Source organism: Colias eurytheme, chromosome 24, assembly GCF_061535395.1.
Source record: "Colias eurytheme isolate Ceu_HAF_F1 chromosome 24, ilColEury1 Martin Lab GWU primary, whole genome shotgun sequence".
Taxonomy (NCBI): domain Eukaryota; kingdom Metazoa; phylum Arthropoda; class Insecta; order Lepidoptera; family Pieridae; genus Colias; species Colias eurytheme.
In genome coordinates, this window is record NC_143003.1 from 6,257,473 (window position 1) to 6,274,007 (window position 16,535).

General features: G+C 33.4%; 3 protein-coding genes and 1 long non-coding RNA gene across 4 annotated transcripts in view; 1 reads left to right on the forward strand and 3 right to left on the reverse strand.

The window, feature by feature from the left end:
* The window catches only part of Cals (calsyntenin 1), a 189,928-nt gene that overhangs the window by 81,784 nt on the left and 91,609 nt on the right, over positions 1–16,535 (forward strand). The gene's annotated exons all lie outside the window — the stretch shown is intronic.
* Positions 1,304–2,500, reverse strand: LOC149898007 (uncharacterized). Its single transcript, XM_090115744.1, has 3 exons — positions 2,478–2,500; positions 1,951–2,397; positions 1,304–1,469 (listed from the first exon to the last, which is right to left on the reverse strand). The coding sequence occupies exons 1-3, from the start codon at positions 2,487–2,489 to the stop codon at positions 1,305–1,307; spliced, it is 624 nt and encodes a 207-aa protein (XP_089971870.1). The 5' UTR covers positions 2,490–2,500; the 3' UTR covers position 1,304.
* On the reverse strand, positions 6,439–8,658 carry LOC149898008 (uncharacterized). Its single transcript, XR_016458120.1, has 3 exons — positions 8,561–8,658; positions 7,954–7,995; positions 6,439–6,615 (listed from the first exon to the last, which is right to left on the reverse strand). It is a non-coding gene; the product is annotated as an uncharacterized LOC149898008 (long non-coding RNA).
* On the reverse strand, positions 13,933–14,999 carry LOC149898009 (uncharacterized). The gene is made up of 3 exons (XM_090115669.1): positions 14,948–14,999; positions 14,400–14,672; positions 13,933–14,091 (listed from the first exon to the last, which is right to left on the reverse strand). Exons 1-3 carry the CDS (start codon positions 14,957–14,959, stop codon positions 13,933–13,935), a joined length of 444 nt encoding a protein of 147 aa, XP_089971795.1. The 5' UTR covers positions 14,960–14,999.

The following is a 16,535-nucleotide window of genomic DNA, read 5'->3' on the forward strand; positions in this document are numbered from 1 at the left end:
TATACTTACTTACTCTTGGTAAAATCGTAAAACGTTTTTGTTTCACCTATAGCAACTTATAAGGTAAGTAGGTATGTGATGATGTCACCACACCATACTGAGGCTGTGTCGACTCTCCAACGATGTATTGTTGACTGGTGTTAAAATATGGTGGTATTAATATGTGTGACCCTGCTTTTTGCGGTCATCTTATGTTATGGTTAGTGCAAGTTTTGGGGGCCTATGACAGAATAGTAATGATGGTGATGATAAGTGTCTATTGAAGTAGAGAAGCTTTTGATTATAATTGGTTGAATGATAAATCCATACTAATATTATAAATGCGAAAGTAACTGTCTGTCTGTCTGTCTGTTACTCAATCACGCCTAAACTACTGAACCAATTTGCATGAAATTTTGTATGGAGATATTTTGATACCCGAGAAAGGACATAGGCTATCTTTTATTGCGAAATATGTACCACGGGCGAAGCCGGGGCGGACCACTAGTAGGAAATATATTTTGGACTAGCGAAATGTAAAGAGTTTTTTTTTATATCAACTCAATTTCTTAAAATATAACCTAACTTCAAAGATGTTGTTTCATTGATTGAATCTTTGTGAGACGGTTGGTGAAAATGATATAAACATGTTGTATCGAAAAGATCATTCGATTCGATATTTTCATAAATAAACTGTTTTCATATCTGTTGAAGACACACCTGTCAGTATCAGAATGCACAGCGGCGATGAGATCGTTTTATTTAATATATTTTGTATTTTATTTCATTCTCAGTTGTATTGTATTCCTATACAGGACCGCAGTGTGGTATTGTGAAATTTGAGAGGCGCTATCGAGTAGAATTGATGATGTTGCTATAGTTCAATTCTAGAAGATTAATAGAAATATAGAGGTTCTTTTTGGTGATGTGATTAAATGGTGTAAAGTGTGAAAATGTTATAGTTTTTAAGAGCTTATTATTTTGAGTATGTTATATTATGTTGAATGATTTGATGGATATTTCTTAAATTAATTCCGACTGAGTAATTTTCATAATAATATGAATATATTTATTAATTAGATTTTTTACCTTTGAAATTTAATTTAATTTATTATATTATTAACTTTAGGTTTTATTTTAGTATTTTTATTTGTCTGATTCACATCTATTGTGTTTGTATTTTTTACTCAGAATTCATTTCTGGTGTTCATATGCAACGATAAAACGACAATATAATAGTTTTGGGAATAAAATACATTTTAGTTGAAAACGTATTTATTGAAAAACACATTTAAGAAATAGAAATACATCTTAGTTTCTACTCCTTACTGGATCAAGCCAGAAGATTGGTCATCACCCTGGGCGTAGTCGTTGGCTCGGTCGACGGCCCCGTTAGCATGGTTATGGAACCTGCGGCCTGCGCTGGCGCCGATGTTGTGAGCCGCGGAGCCGCCTATGTTGTGGTCCTCGTCGTTCTCGGATTTGGTCACCTGGAGATGGTTTGGGGGTATAATAAATTGGGGAGTAATAGTAGTTGCTATATGATGACTTGTTTAACGAATGGTATTGAAATTTGCATAGGTAAACTAGTTAAGTAGAAAGATGTGTGTGAAGTTAGATATTTGGTATGGTTTTCTGTGGTCAGAGTCGAATTTTAAATGCGATTAAGGATGTTTGCTGTTTACTTGCTCGCTTTAATGGAGGAATATAATTCTTTCAGCGTAAGGTGTATCTAGCTACCAGTTTACTATAATAGGCCCACATCCCTTCCCATCCCCTACCCATCCTCTCCTTCCCTATCCTCATTCCCTCCCATCCTCGCCCCTTCTACCTAACTCCTTCCAAATCCCTTTGAGGACAGCAACACATCCACTTCCCAGTGGAGTGGATGCTTATGGGCGGCGTGTATCGCTTAACACCAGGCGACGCGTCTGCTCGTTTGCTATCCTATATCATAAAAAAAAAGCTTACCGTCACAGCCTTGTTGTGGTGATGTCCAACATTGTGGAACTCATTAGCGCCAGCGTTGTGTGCGTACTGGTTCTGCGCGCCGCCCTCGCCTCTGTTATAGTTCTGAGCGGCTCGGTTCCTGCCGTTGGCGTACCTCCTGCTGTGCGACTCTCCACCTCCCAGTCCCAAATCACCGATACCAATATCGCGAGCGCCTTCGTTCAATATACCAGCACCAATACGCGCTCCCTCAACTATCGGATTGCCATCAGCGTCCAAGTTGGACAAATTGTCTTGGATGCCCTCAGGACTGTAGTTGCCGGCTACATCGTCGAGGCCGCGCTCGCCACGATTGCCAAGTCCTAATAGATGATTGCCCAAGGCGTGCGCTGCTCTTGAGCCCAAGCCAAGCACCCCGAAGGGTACCGCTTCGAGCATGAGCGCGCAGGAAAGTACGGAAACGACCACCTGTGAAATAAGAACTGTTTTAGAATATTTGGACAATTAAATAAAGGAAATAAAATGCTAATAGACATTTGCAAACTTACGATGAGCTTCATGTTGTTGTTGATACACCAGACCGAATGATGTAGATACGTTAAAACGTTTGGTTTTTATATTGATGCACTAAAGACATTCAATTAGTTTAGTATTAAATTGTAATTAATTATGGTCAATGAACAATTAACAAATTTCCAAGTAATGGGGATGCCGTTAAGTAATGATGAACAGTCGTTACTTGTGGTCGATATTGAACAGTACTTTCGATTTTGTGAGAATTGTACAATTTCACATTTTCACTATTGTTTTTTAAGAAAAATATTTAAAAATATTATTCCCGTTTAAACCTTGAGCTGAATTGAAAAGAAATATACCTAGGTATCTGTTTATATGCTTTTAGATATACCTAGTAAGATAACCTTGCGATCTCCGTCTTTGTTCAAAATTCCTGAAATAAAATATTGTAAACGTCAAGGGTCTAACAAATATTGATTCCTTGAACATAATTATAATGGCCACTACAAGTCGGCAGATCAAAGGAGGGGACCTTGTTAGAGAAAATGGATTCACAAACATCTTTGTTAAGGATAATTAGATTTTAAAACGGCCTACAAGTGTAGAAATTAAGATTTTAACAGTTTTTAAACGCGATTTTTTTAATAACCATCAAGACATATAACATCGTAGTCTCTCCGTGACTATGCTCGCTGTAAAGTGTGCGAAACGTCGGGATAGTAAATAATGATTAGGGCTCTTTCAATTTATGCGTTTCGTATCGGACCGCTACCGCACGTTTTCCGTGCCGCTAGTTATAACCCGCTGCCGTGCCGTTGCAGTACGGTAGCAGTCCGTTACCAAACGCTTAAATTGAAAGCGTATCTGACTGCCGTGCGTTTGTATGCTAGTGCTGTTTTAAATTTATAGTTTGGTTTTTAAGTTGGCAACTCTGTTAGTCAATTTCAATTTCAACTGCCCGTCCGTATAATTACCACGACTGACTTATACATTATAACCTCAAAACGCGCGTATTTCTATACTTGAGTACCCGTAGAAATGTAAGATGATTGAATTAGATTAGACCAAAAAATTAATTTTTAGTGCACGAATATTCTCTGTCAAATGACAAATCATACCGATATATCGATATTTTGTAATAAAAATATCAATATCGATATTGATATATTTTCAAAAAAACATCAATACGATATATATCGATACTTTATTGCATTTCCGACATCCCTATGGGACTTGCGACGTTGCCGTCCTGCTGTCGAGCGTTAGCGGTACGGACGCCGCACTGTTGCCGCACCGTGCATTTTGTATGAAAACAAACGACCGGCCGTGCGCCGTACGACAAACGCACCGTTTCGGCACTGTAGCGGTCCGATACGAAACGCATAAATTGAAAGAGCCCTAAATCGCGTTTAAAATTCGTTAAAATCTTTTATTTCTAAATGTATAATACTCGCGTAAAATCAAACACAAAAAAATATTTAAGATATTGGGGGTTCGGGCCTGTGGGTTTGTCTGTTTTCAGGAATAGAGTTATTTCTAACATGGTGATGTAAGAAACTCTGCATAAGATGTATGTGCAGTACAATTAGTAGCAGAATCAATATTTTGGTTGTATAGTAATGCTGACGTGTTATAAATTCTGTAAGACGTTAATAAAGATATCTGCACAATATATTTATGGCAACCTAATTGTTAATCAGCGACTTCTTCTGGGCAAACCATGCATACCTATGCATGGTTTGCCCAGAAGAAGTAAGTTGCCTAAGAAGAATACTAAGATGTTAATAGAGATGAATTGAAAATATTTATAAGTTAATTGTATTTTTATATGAAATCTATTCACTCAATTTTCTAAGATTGAATTTTGCTACGCCTACGTTTACTTTAATGTTATGCCTTTGATCATTGAATTTGTACGCTTAATTCGTAAGGATTTCAAAAATAAAACAAATATGATTTTATAGTGATTTATTCATTGTTTTAAATTATGTTGAGAATATGCTTCTAATTTGCTCAAAGGGAATGGAAATGTATCCAAGGTATTATGTTATGAATAATAAAATGCACTGTAATAAATATATTCCAATTTCCAGTACACTGAATTATTATTTTAAAGTAGCAGTGTTTATATTTTAAAGAAATTGTAACCTTTTAAAGTAAATGTGATTTCTGCGTTAATACGCAGTCCAAGTACTTTATTGTAGTTAGTATAAAACCACAAACAGACACTTTTAACACAATTTTATAACTCGATAGTAGATATAATCTATACAGGGTGACTGGTAAGACGTCAGACGCATTTTGGCAGGAGCTTCTTCTCATGAAACTGAATAACTTTTGTTCTACAACTTTGCTGAATTCGTAGAAAAAAAATTGGACTTTGTATGGAAATCGGTCAGCTGATTAGCGAAGTTTCCTTACAAAGTCTAATTTTTTTTACGAATTCAGCAAGTTGTAGAACAAAAGTTGTTCAGTTTCATGAGAAGAAGCTCCTGTCAAAATGCGTCTGACGTTTTACCTTTCACTTGGTATAATAATTATAAATGAACCTAGATGTATTACATTTTAAGTAACATTTATTTATCTGCCCGAAACACAAGTAATTAGGAACGATAAAAAGTTGCATTTTAAAAACTTGGCTGCTGACTGCTCATCGATTTCCAGCAGTCGACTTTCCGACTAAAAACTATTGCAGTTGGCAGAAATAAACATCTTCACTCGTGTTTTTGTTACACGCCTTTACTAGCTTCACCTGTATGTTGTATGACTCCTTAGACTCGATTTTGACCTTAAACTGACAGATTTATTTCAACTTTATACACTAGCGGTCCGCCCCGGCTTCGCCCATGGTACATATTTCGAATTAAAAGGTAGCCTATGTTCTTTCTCAGGGTCTAAAGATTATCTGTGCCAAATTTCATCAAAATCGGTCCAGTAGTTTATGCGTGAAAACCATACATACATACATACATACAAACCTTTCCTCTTTATAATATTAGTATAGATAAAGGATCGATGACAATACAATAATTTCATGTGTTATTTAAGCGTGTTTTTTTATTTAAAATAATCGTGATTCGTCAGTTCAGTATTTGTTGATAGACGTCTGCTCTTATTCATGGATTGGATTATATTCATCAGTAGGTAGGCACCCTAGTTACAAATACCAATTTTTAAGTCTACGTTTTCAGTAGTTCGGTTCTTCTTTGTAGAGACTGCTTTCTAAACCGGTGGTAAATAGTAAAATTATGGTACGACGATCCTAAAGTGCTTGTATAGGAAGTCTATAATTAATGTTTTATTGAGTATAATAAATACAACGATACACTAGTATTTATTTGCGGAATACTTTTGTAACAGGCGTCGTAAACTTGTAAACGAAATACACGAGCGTTTTAATGTAATAGAATTTTTCAAGGCCCGTTAGACAAAAGACGTAATTCTATTATTCGGACGAAGGCTTTTACACTCTCGTAGTCTAAGTTTCAGAAAGTCCTCGGTGGGGGACGAATAATGAAATTATTGTTGTATTATTCAAGATTGTTTGTAAGTGGCAAAGTGACTTGTAGTTTTGTTTGTTTAGTGAAACGTCTTGAATAAATGATTCCGCTTTTGCGTTGCGGTTGTGTTTTTAACATGGTTTTTTGTTGTAAGGTTGAGGTGTCGGTTCGATTTCTAGATAGACATGTAGGTATAGTGTATCATATATTAGTATGATGTTAATATATCGTCTTGGGTAGGTATGTATATTTGGACTAAAATATTATTAGAACTGAATGGCGAGATAATATAGGTATACCTACACCTATATTTGAGGCTTTAAAAGTTGTGAGAATTTTTATTTTGTTTATTATAACTTGATCTGATACTTAACTATTTCTTCACAAATATCTTCTTTGAATATAAACAAAAAGGATCTTAAAGGATGAGCATGTAAACTTAAAAAAGTAAATAAAATATATTCAAGTACAATTAAATATTTATTATCAATTTACATTGCGACTTTCACTTTTATTATATGCCAACATTACCTCCGGATTGTTAATTGTACTAGTTATAAAATAATTATTGGCTCGTAACTATTTGTTGCCCCTTCTCCACCATTTTCCCCATGAACTCCATAGCCTTCTCTGGATTTATCGGCACGACGCAGGCATTGGCCTGAGTTGCCTGTGTGGAAAAAACTGGTATAAAGTAGGAAGAAAAAATAAAATAACGGTCATAAAATGTTATGGGTCCTCTTCAGAATCGGAGGCGTTGGCCCAACAAATGATGGTCGATGTTTGCCGCCATTACGTCGATTATGAATTAAAATCTACATAGACATTTAGACCCTCTACACTATCATGATTGCCCCTACTCGCCCAGGCCCAACAATGCCCATTGTACGAGGGCCCAGTCAGATGTAACATCCTTGCGTTCCACTTTAAATATTCCTTGACATATACATAATGTTCCCGACATAGACATTGGCGCACAAAATAAGGTTTCAAATTAAAAACCCGAAGAATAGTTAATAAGTTTATTCGTGACAAACAAGAATATTTCGATGTGACATTAACATTATAATGCCAAGTGCGTATACGCAATTTCGTTTACAAATCTCTATGGGTAATTTTTAGAACTTAATTTTAGAAGAGAACAAGTGAAAGATTTCAGTTAGATGTTTCATTGGATCTAGCATTTCGGATATCATTGTTACATTGGCATTATTATATTAATGGCCAGGAAATGTTTCGGTTTAGTTTTTGATTTTTTCAAAGACTTTCTTAGCGATTTTTGTAAAGCCGTCCGGTGGAGGAATCGGTATGATACAGGCTTCAGTCATTGTGGCCTGAATAAAAGAAAATGGCTGATTTAGTGGAATATCTACTATTCTAGTATTATTAAAATAAAACTAACAAATTTCGCATTTTGATGGTCGTGGTTATACGTTACTGTAACTACAGACTACTGAAGGTTAAATATTATGCTTTGATACAAACTTTAAAATGTTATTTTCGTCAAATGAATTAAGTTATTAATATGAATTGGAATTTTTTTTTCCTTCTAGGATACTGCTAGTTTTTTAATCGTTCGTTCGTAGCAACTTAAGCAGCAGACTGAATTTTTTTTTTCAAAATTTTAAAACTCGAATAATTGAACTAGAGATTATAAAGTTATTTTTAGTTTATAAGGCTATGAGTTATTATCATAACAATACCGACCTACTTGATATCAACTTTTGTAAATTATTTTAATAGAACTTGAGATATTTTGTTGCTTATCGTTATTTATTTAAGTTGTCAAAAAGTTTAACAAAATCGGTATATGAATAAATTTAAATGCATCCAGAGATATACAATTTCCAAAATATATTGACGCAATTTCAACACGATTTTAATAAGCCATATTTTAAAGAAGGTAGTTTAAAATAATACTTTTGAATTCGTATTACTCTATGTCTCTAAAAAATGAGACACAAAACCCGTCACAGATTAAAAAAGATTGATATAAATAAGTCATTACCATAAAGAAAAGAAGGGTAGCTGCGCTAGCGATGATGATTGCCTGTAAAAGTGAAAAAGGAGAAATTAAAAAATATATTACTGTTAGTAAAAAAAAAATAGTAGGTATCTTATCTAATATATAAAAATTCTCGTGTCACAATGTTAGTCTGCATACTCCTCCGAAACGGGTGGACCGATTCTCATGAAATTTTCTGTGCATATCGGGTAAGTCTGAGAATCGGCCAACATCTATTTTTCATGTACCACGAAGCCGGGGCGGACCGCTAGTCTATATATATAAATACTTTATCCAATTTTTTCTACTCAAATATAATGGTCTTCAATATAAAATTGAGTGTGAGGTTTTGAAATATGGAAAAAGCTCAGTAACGGAATTGTAGTTACTAGCTTTGCCGCGCGGCGTCACACACGGACGAGTCCGCGGGAAAAAGCGAGTAGGTATTTTTATAGTCTTGTAGTCAAGCTACATAACTGCTTTTCCCGTGAAAGAGTAACAAACATACACACAAAAAATATAATTCCCACCACAATAAAATCAAAAAAAAATAGAATATACTATCTAAATATGAAAAAAAAAATATTATAAAATTAATAGGAATACTCACAAAGGTGTTCATATTGTTGAGATAATAGGCGATTGTGTGCGGAATGAGGTTTTGTTCGCTCGAATTCACTTTTATCCAGTTTATATATCCGTATTAGGCTCTATTCACACGGGCGATTCTCAAAAAATATACAATTTAATTTTATAAAATATTTAACTAAAGTACCCGTCACGAGAAGCTATAAATTATGTAAACAAACATCTTTTACTAAGTAAACATTTTATACTGCGAGATAATAATAAATTGACCATATTCAATCGACATGAAATATAGACGGGTTATATGAAAGTAACAACCTATTTAATTTAGTCGGATCATATTTTAACGACGCAAAGCGCTATCGTTTGTGTTTCTTGGTACCGGAACGCGTCCGTCGCAGGGATTGTGAACTATCGGGACGCCATTTTGAAATAAACGCATCATTTGAGTTGTTTCATTGCTTTGCATATATCGCGGATCTGGTTGTTATTGTTAATTTTGTTATTGTTTCGTTATCACTTTTTTATTGTTGTTACTTTAATTGTTGCGTTAATTTTATTTGTTATTACGTATAATGGAGCCAGTAGCCAGTACATCTAAGGAAATAAATTCGCCACGAAAAAAACGTCAAAAGGTGCGTAATACAATTTATCTAAAATATATAATAAGTAAAAAGAAAGAGTTGTTTGTTCAAACGCGCTAATCTTTGGAAACTTAAGGTTAATATTAGAAGTAGGTTTTAAATTGTGAAGTAATTGGTTAGGTTAATTGGTATACCTGGAGATATAGCTTGAGCTTCGTGTGACAAGTGACTACCGGTGATTTTTACAGGTGACGAGCTTTACGGTTAATGAGAAAAATATGGTGATCAACGTATATAAGTACGTGAAAGAAAATTGGCCATCGAATGAATATCCCTACAAAACCGAAATAAATAAAAAAACAGCATCGATTTTGGGAATTGGCATAGCATCTGTGTATAATATATTAAAAGAATATAAATCAGAAGAGGGAATAAAATCACCTATCAAGTCTAAAGACAGGCCTAAATTTTATCAGAAAGTAGACGATTTTGATAAATCCGTAATTAGGAAAAAAATTCACAGTTTCTTTTTAAATGGCCAATTACCAACAATTCCCAAGATTCTTCAGGCAGTCAATGACGATGAAGATATGCCAAATTTTAGCGAAACAACTCTCAGGCGGCTAATAAAGCATTTAAACTTTAAATATATAAAACGACAGCGAAATAACGCACTTATTGATAGAGATGACATAACAATATGGCGGCGAAAATATTTGAAATCTATTAAAGACTATAGACAACAAAATCGCCAGATATTTTACATGGATGAGACATGGGTGAATGCAGGTTAGTGTGTTTTTTTTTATTGCAGTGAAACGGCAGACTACCATACGGTTCGCCTGATTGTAAGCAAATACCGTCGCCTTTACCGTGAAGTGATGTGTATGATACTGCAAATCTATTTGCAAAATAAATATAACCCACGCGCCGCCGACCTTGAGACATTAGTTCTTAAGGGCTATCACAAGTGTGTATTAATAATAATGTACTTCAACTCTTTTACTGCGCAAGACGCTAATTAACAAATGTTTAATTGTTTTTACAGGACATACCGTAAATAAAACTTGGGTAGACAAACAAGTTAAAAGTAAGAAGCAGGCTTTCCTAGAAGGACTTAGCATTGGTGCACGTAACCCAACGTCAAAAGGTAAACGATTAATAATTACCCATATCGGCAATGAGAACGGTTTTGTAGAGGGCGGTGAAAATATATTTGAATGCAAGAAGACGGGAGATTACCATGAATCAATGGATGCAACACATTTTGAACAATGGTTCGAAAACGTTCTCCCAAAACTTGGAGAAAATGCAGTAGTGGTAATGGACAATGCACCATACCACTCAAGGCGTCTTGAAAGAATTCCTACTACTGCCTGGAAAAAAAATGATATACAAAATTGGCTTGTAAGTAAGAATATTTCTTACGACGACAATGAAATTAAGACTGAATTACTGCTAAAAGTAAAAAATGTTAAAGACAATTTTAAAACTTATGTAGTGGACGAGCTTGCAAAAAAATATAAGGTGTGGAAGTATTGAGACTCCCGCCATATCATTGTGAGCTTAATCCAATTGAGCTAATTTGGGCCAACGTAAAAGGATATGTTGCTCGCAAAAATACAAATTTTAAATTTGACGAGGTAAAACAATTATTACAAGAGGGACTGCAGCAGATTACTTCGGAAAATTGGAAGCGTTGTGTGGAGCATGTTATCAAGGAAGAAGATAATTTTTATTCCAAAATCGATGAGATGATTGATAAAACTGTAGACAGCTTCGTGATACATGTCACTGATTCTGACACAGAAATGGAAACATCTGAATCTGACGAATAATTATTCTTAAATAATATTTATGTTAATTAATATTTGTTACTTAATAATTTATTAAATCTTAAACAAATTCATTTTTTTTGTTGGTCCAAATGTTGTGAACTCCTGAACACTTGTTTACAAAATTTATAGCTTCTCATGACGGTTACTTTAGGATTATTTTTGCATCTATGTTAATACAATTGTATTTAAATATTGATCAAAAAGATTCGATATCGTGACTAAGAATGAAAATCCTCAAATGGAACTTTACTATACCTAATACAAGAATATTTAAAATATTTTCTATAAATACATCTATCAATAACCAGTTGGATTATGTGGATTTTCACGTGCCAAGATGCGGCTTAAAATCTATCACTATGCCAAGTTTCTTTCAAATCTGATCAGCCGTTTTTGAATTGAACAAACAAGTATACCTAGTAGGAATTAAGAAACATAAAATTGTATTGAACTATGAAAACGCTTCATTCGTAAATTTCCTAAAATTATTGATTTTGATGACGATAAAAAGTGTTATTTTTAACGACAATCGTGGTTCATTCAGTCACGATGAATAATTAAAATAATACAATTATTGAAAATTATAAAATTATGAATCAGTAAACGAAAGTCGAACGTTTACAGTCATGTTTTTAACCACTAAAACTATCAGAAAGAAATTTAAATAAAGACTTGTTTTTGAAAAATCTTATTTTTTACCTCAAATTCTAAACTTCGTAATTGCATAAAACTTTCGAATACTAAAGCGACAAGAACAAAATATCTTTTAACAAGAAGTTAATTTGCATATAGAATACGATTAAATTAAATGATTGACTGTAGGAGAAAATTAGTTGGTTCTTTAGGCTGAGAATTAGATTGATGGAAGTTCCATTTCTTTAATTAATTGTGGGAAAACTAAGAATCATTAAATGCCAATGTAATTCGGTATTTTAGTGAATTTTGGGAGTAAATAGAGAGAGAAATAGATATGATGACTTAAAGTCGATTCACCTTCAGAACAATTAATTATTTCATAGACGAACCCAGAGATTAGTGAAAAAATACACAGACAAAAAATCTATGGGCTCGTTCAAAAAAACAACAGCCAAGGAAAAAGAATTCTCTCATGAATCTTCTTTTCAATGATCCATTATATTTTTTTATTTTGAAACCTTTAATTTTAAATGTATAACATCTTGCAGTCTGTGAAGAAATTTTTTTTTAAATAAATCTGCGGAAATAGTTGCACCAGATAAATTTAATTTTAATTCGCACTCACTTGAAAAATAAACCTCGTAAAGTATTAATATTTTTAACAGCAGGTGAATGCACTGAGAGTATTAAATTTCATTCTACTGAAATACCGATACCTGTGAATATTTAAAATATTGATTTCAAATTTAATTGTTTATTATTTTTTTGCGAGTTTATTGAAATGTGAAGTTTCAATTTTTAATACAATGGATTCAGTTTTATTTCATAACTAGCGGTCCGCCCCGGCTTCGCCCGTGGTACATGTTTACGTTTTCTCTACATAAGAACCCTCCTCGTACTTCAAGGAATATAATAAAAAAAGAATTATCGAAATCAGTTCAGCCGTTCTCGAGTTATGCGCTTACCAACACATTTTGCGATTCATTTTTATATATAAGATTTTCTTTCAAACCAGAGAGAGGATAATTCATATGATAGATGTTATTCTTTTCATCATAACAACCTCCGATATTGTTATGCTTATCCTGTATCTATTCCCAAATACCTGATATTCTCTAAAACACTGTTAAGACCTATCAAGTTACGATAATGATCCACCATTCTCGCCTATAAATAATTTTTTTACATTTTTTTATATTTGTAAAAATGCTATTGTCAAATTTTTTTCAACGATTTTGAACTTGGCTTTCCATAGTACAAAATCTATATGAAAAACGATTTCTATTTGCGTTGTTTGTTTTATTTCTGCTATCGTATCTTGTTTGCTTACCGTACCTAAACATAAAGGTTTTCTTATCCGTACATTAAGCTAAATGCTAAATAGACAAGAGAATCGACAGGCAACAACCAGTATATACAGTAATCTAAATACACATCTGACCTGGTTTTGCTTTCGCTTTTCGTTTAAGGCTCTTTGCCTAATTAAAAATGGCAGGGGATGGAGAGGCAATGTGTAAACTCGAGGAATTAATCTTGACTAGCTGGTACATGCAACTTCGTTTTAAGTTAATCTTCTATAGAGGAAACTCAAGTTTATTGGTTGAGGACATACAGCTATGAAAGGCGAGTGTACTTTTAGATGATTTTATTACAATTTTAGTACAATCATTGAATTGAAATATTTTTGTGAACAGAAATATCTTCAAGGTTTTAATAATTAAGGTTATGAGTGACCTATGAAAAACAAACTGCTGCCAATCCGGTGTTAAGATTTGTTTATATGTTATTACGGTAATACGGTCCGATTTGAAAGATTCTTTCAGTGTTAGATATTCTATTTATCGAGGAAGGCTATAAGATATCTATCATCACGCTAAGTGCAAAGGGAACGGAGCTATGCTGGAAAAACTGCGGAAGGCTTGTGGGTGATTCTATCGCACGAACTAATTCACTTGGAAATAATATCTATACATATAATAAATCTGTAGAAGGGTTAATTCTGTACATTGAAAATATTGAAAAAATAAATAGCAGGGGGTGTTACTGGATCGATACCAAACCCAAATATGTGATTAAAAAATTTTTTGTCTGTCTGTCTGTCTGTCTGTCTGTCTGTATGTGAAGGCATCACGTAAAAACTAACGGTTCGATTTCGATGAAACTTGGTATAATTATACCTTATTATCCTGGGTATAAAATAGGATACTTTTTATCCCGGAAAAATACGTAGAAAAAAAATAAATCTTAGTTTTTCTTAATTTTTCCGCGCGGACGGAGTCGCGGGCGGAAGCTAGTAAGTAATAAAACACTTCATCCCTTTTTAATCGCATACTATATTAAGCTGAAATAGATTGGTCCTGTCCTCTCGAGTAATCATTGGCATTCTCGCTAGCGCCGCTATGGTGTTTGTGGTACCGTCGACCAGCTGCTGCTGCATTGTCGTAAGCCTCTGAACCGCCTATGTTGTGACTCTCTGAGGACTCCTTTTTGGTCACCTGGAAAAGCATAATTCAATTTATACTATGTATACCTTACCATAAAAATAGAACAAAATGTAGTTGTATCATTTGCAATCGATCATGCAGTGTGAGAGGCTTTTATTTTTTAAATTTTAATTATTTATCTTTAACTACTTTTAATAATAAACTGGTTCATATTGTTTTATTTACATACGTCGCTACCACGTCGTCTATGAATTAGAGATACGTAATATAACATGATTCATAAGTATTGTAAAGATCTGTCTAGTTGGAGAAAGGTGAATAATATCCATTTAATCTGCCTCAAATTTTGTATCTCTTACCTGAACAACTTTGCTGTGATGGTGTCCAATATTGTGGAATTCTCGTCTACCCGCATTATGGAACGCGGATCCTTCAGCACCACTTGCCCCATTATCATACCGTCTACCAGCGTAATGTCTGCCCCTTGCGTAGTCCCTACTTGACTCCCCCAGTTGGCCATCATGGGCCAACCGTCTGGCCAGGATGGATGCGATCTTCCGCTTAAGAATTTCTCTTACTAGGTCGGATTGCGCCTCCACGATTGCTACGCAAACGAGGCATGCTAAAATTACCTGTGAATGTTAAATTAAATTAGATATGTATACAGAACGTTTTGTAATAAAGTTGTATAGAAGGTTAACCTATAATTCAGTCGTTTTTTCTATATTTACATAAAGAAATACAATCTTTTTGGCCAATATTTGCCTTTGCCTTTGTATATTATTTGTTTCATATTATTATGTTAGACATTTTAGCAATGAGACAACTTTTACTTCAAAATTTTTACACATTTAAAGTAAAAGTTGTCTCAGTTAAATTACGTCAAGAAACATGAATAAATATTTACCGTGAGTTTCATTGTTATGAATTCAATAACATATCACTAGGCAGTTGATGATTGACTGTTAACTCAGGTTCTTCCCATAAACCTTTATACGGTCATTAAGGAAATAATCGATTGTCATTATAAATCGATTTAACTAAATCGATTATATCATATTATCTCGCAACATTATGATGTAATCAATTATGAGAGAACTGTTCAGAAACTGCGTTTTTAATTATCAAGTTTAGTCTGTATTTAAGACCTATACCTAAATCTTTTTTTTAATCTGACTTAGTACTAATCTACTTTGTTAATTTTTTCTCTTGGACAAATTATGAAATGAGAAAGAGACTAAATGACAATTATATTAATTATAATTAGGGCAATTCGGATTGACTTTCCTTCTCTTTCTTTATAAATAAATAAATTTACAAAATTTCGCACTCTATGTTATCCTATATTGTGTATAAGGCCTTATATTTATTAGATTTTTACTTTGTTTCAGGTAATTTCAATGCTGTGGGTGGGGACAACTAATAAGAATAATGGATGATATAAATGATAAATTGTTTTTGCTGCCATCTATAAATAAGCGTGGAATTTTGTTAAAGAATTTAATGTTTACGAATTACATTATTTTTCAATATCACATTAATAATTCATAGCCATATTTGGTTGATAATGTCAAGATTTATAGCCGTGTTTGTTACAAAACGCAGTTTTTAATTAAATTTGACGTACAGATAGCCAAGTTTATGTAGTAAAACATACATGCGAAATCCATTTTGGACTAAAATTAGGTTATTACCTAAATAGCAATAACAATGGCTCTTAGAAAGTTACAGTACATTATAAACCTCATAATTGCAAAATTACTTTAAAGTATTTTTACATAAGCCGATACGATATCGTGATCGGTATATTTTTGAAATAATATATTTGAATTTTTATAATTTGTCATACATTTGTACTGCGTTACTATAACTTTGTTTTATTACTTTTCTAATACAAAAGTGTATAAGTTATTTGTGCATACAAAAACGAACACAGATGTAATTTCAATACTTTCTTATGGATACCTACATATAACTACGTGTACCTAGCTATACAAAAATCTGTTTGCAATTGCATTTTTGACGAATCTCGTGTATCGCTAAATTACAGTAAATAAGCAAAACTTTATGCCGCAGCTGTTAAAAATCAGGACGACTACAACCCACTTTTTGCGCAATAGAAGTATGTTTTCGATGCGACGCGACGTGTCGTACGATCGTGTCGTACACTCTATAAGGCCTCAAGATGTTTTTGCCGTGAATATTTACAAGCATTTCGGATGTCAACTTTGTAATTCAACCTTCAACTTGTTCGTATAAAGTCCCTTAATGTAACTCAAAGGGTAGACTTGTAAAGGGAGAATAAATAACACATAATGTAGTAAAGTAAGTTTTGTAGAGTCGCAAATTTGTCAAACATTATTTGCTATAAAAACATAAACTGAATTTTATATATATATATATATATATATATATGTATTTATTTTGGAGAAAATCTAGAATTTGATTTCATTCGGTTTTGGTCAAGTTTTGTGCTAATTTATACGTTAATAAAA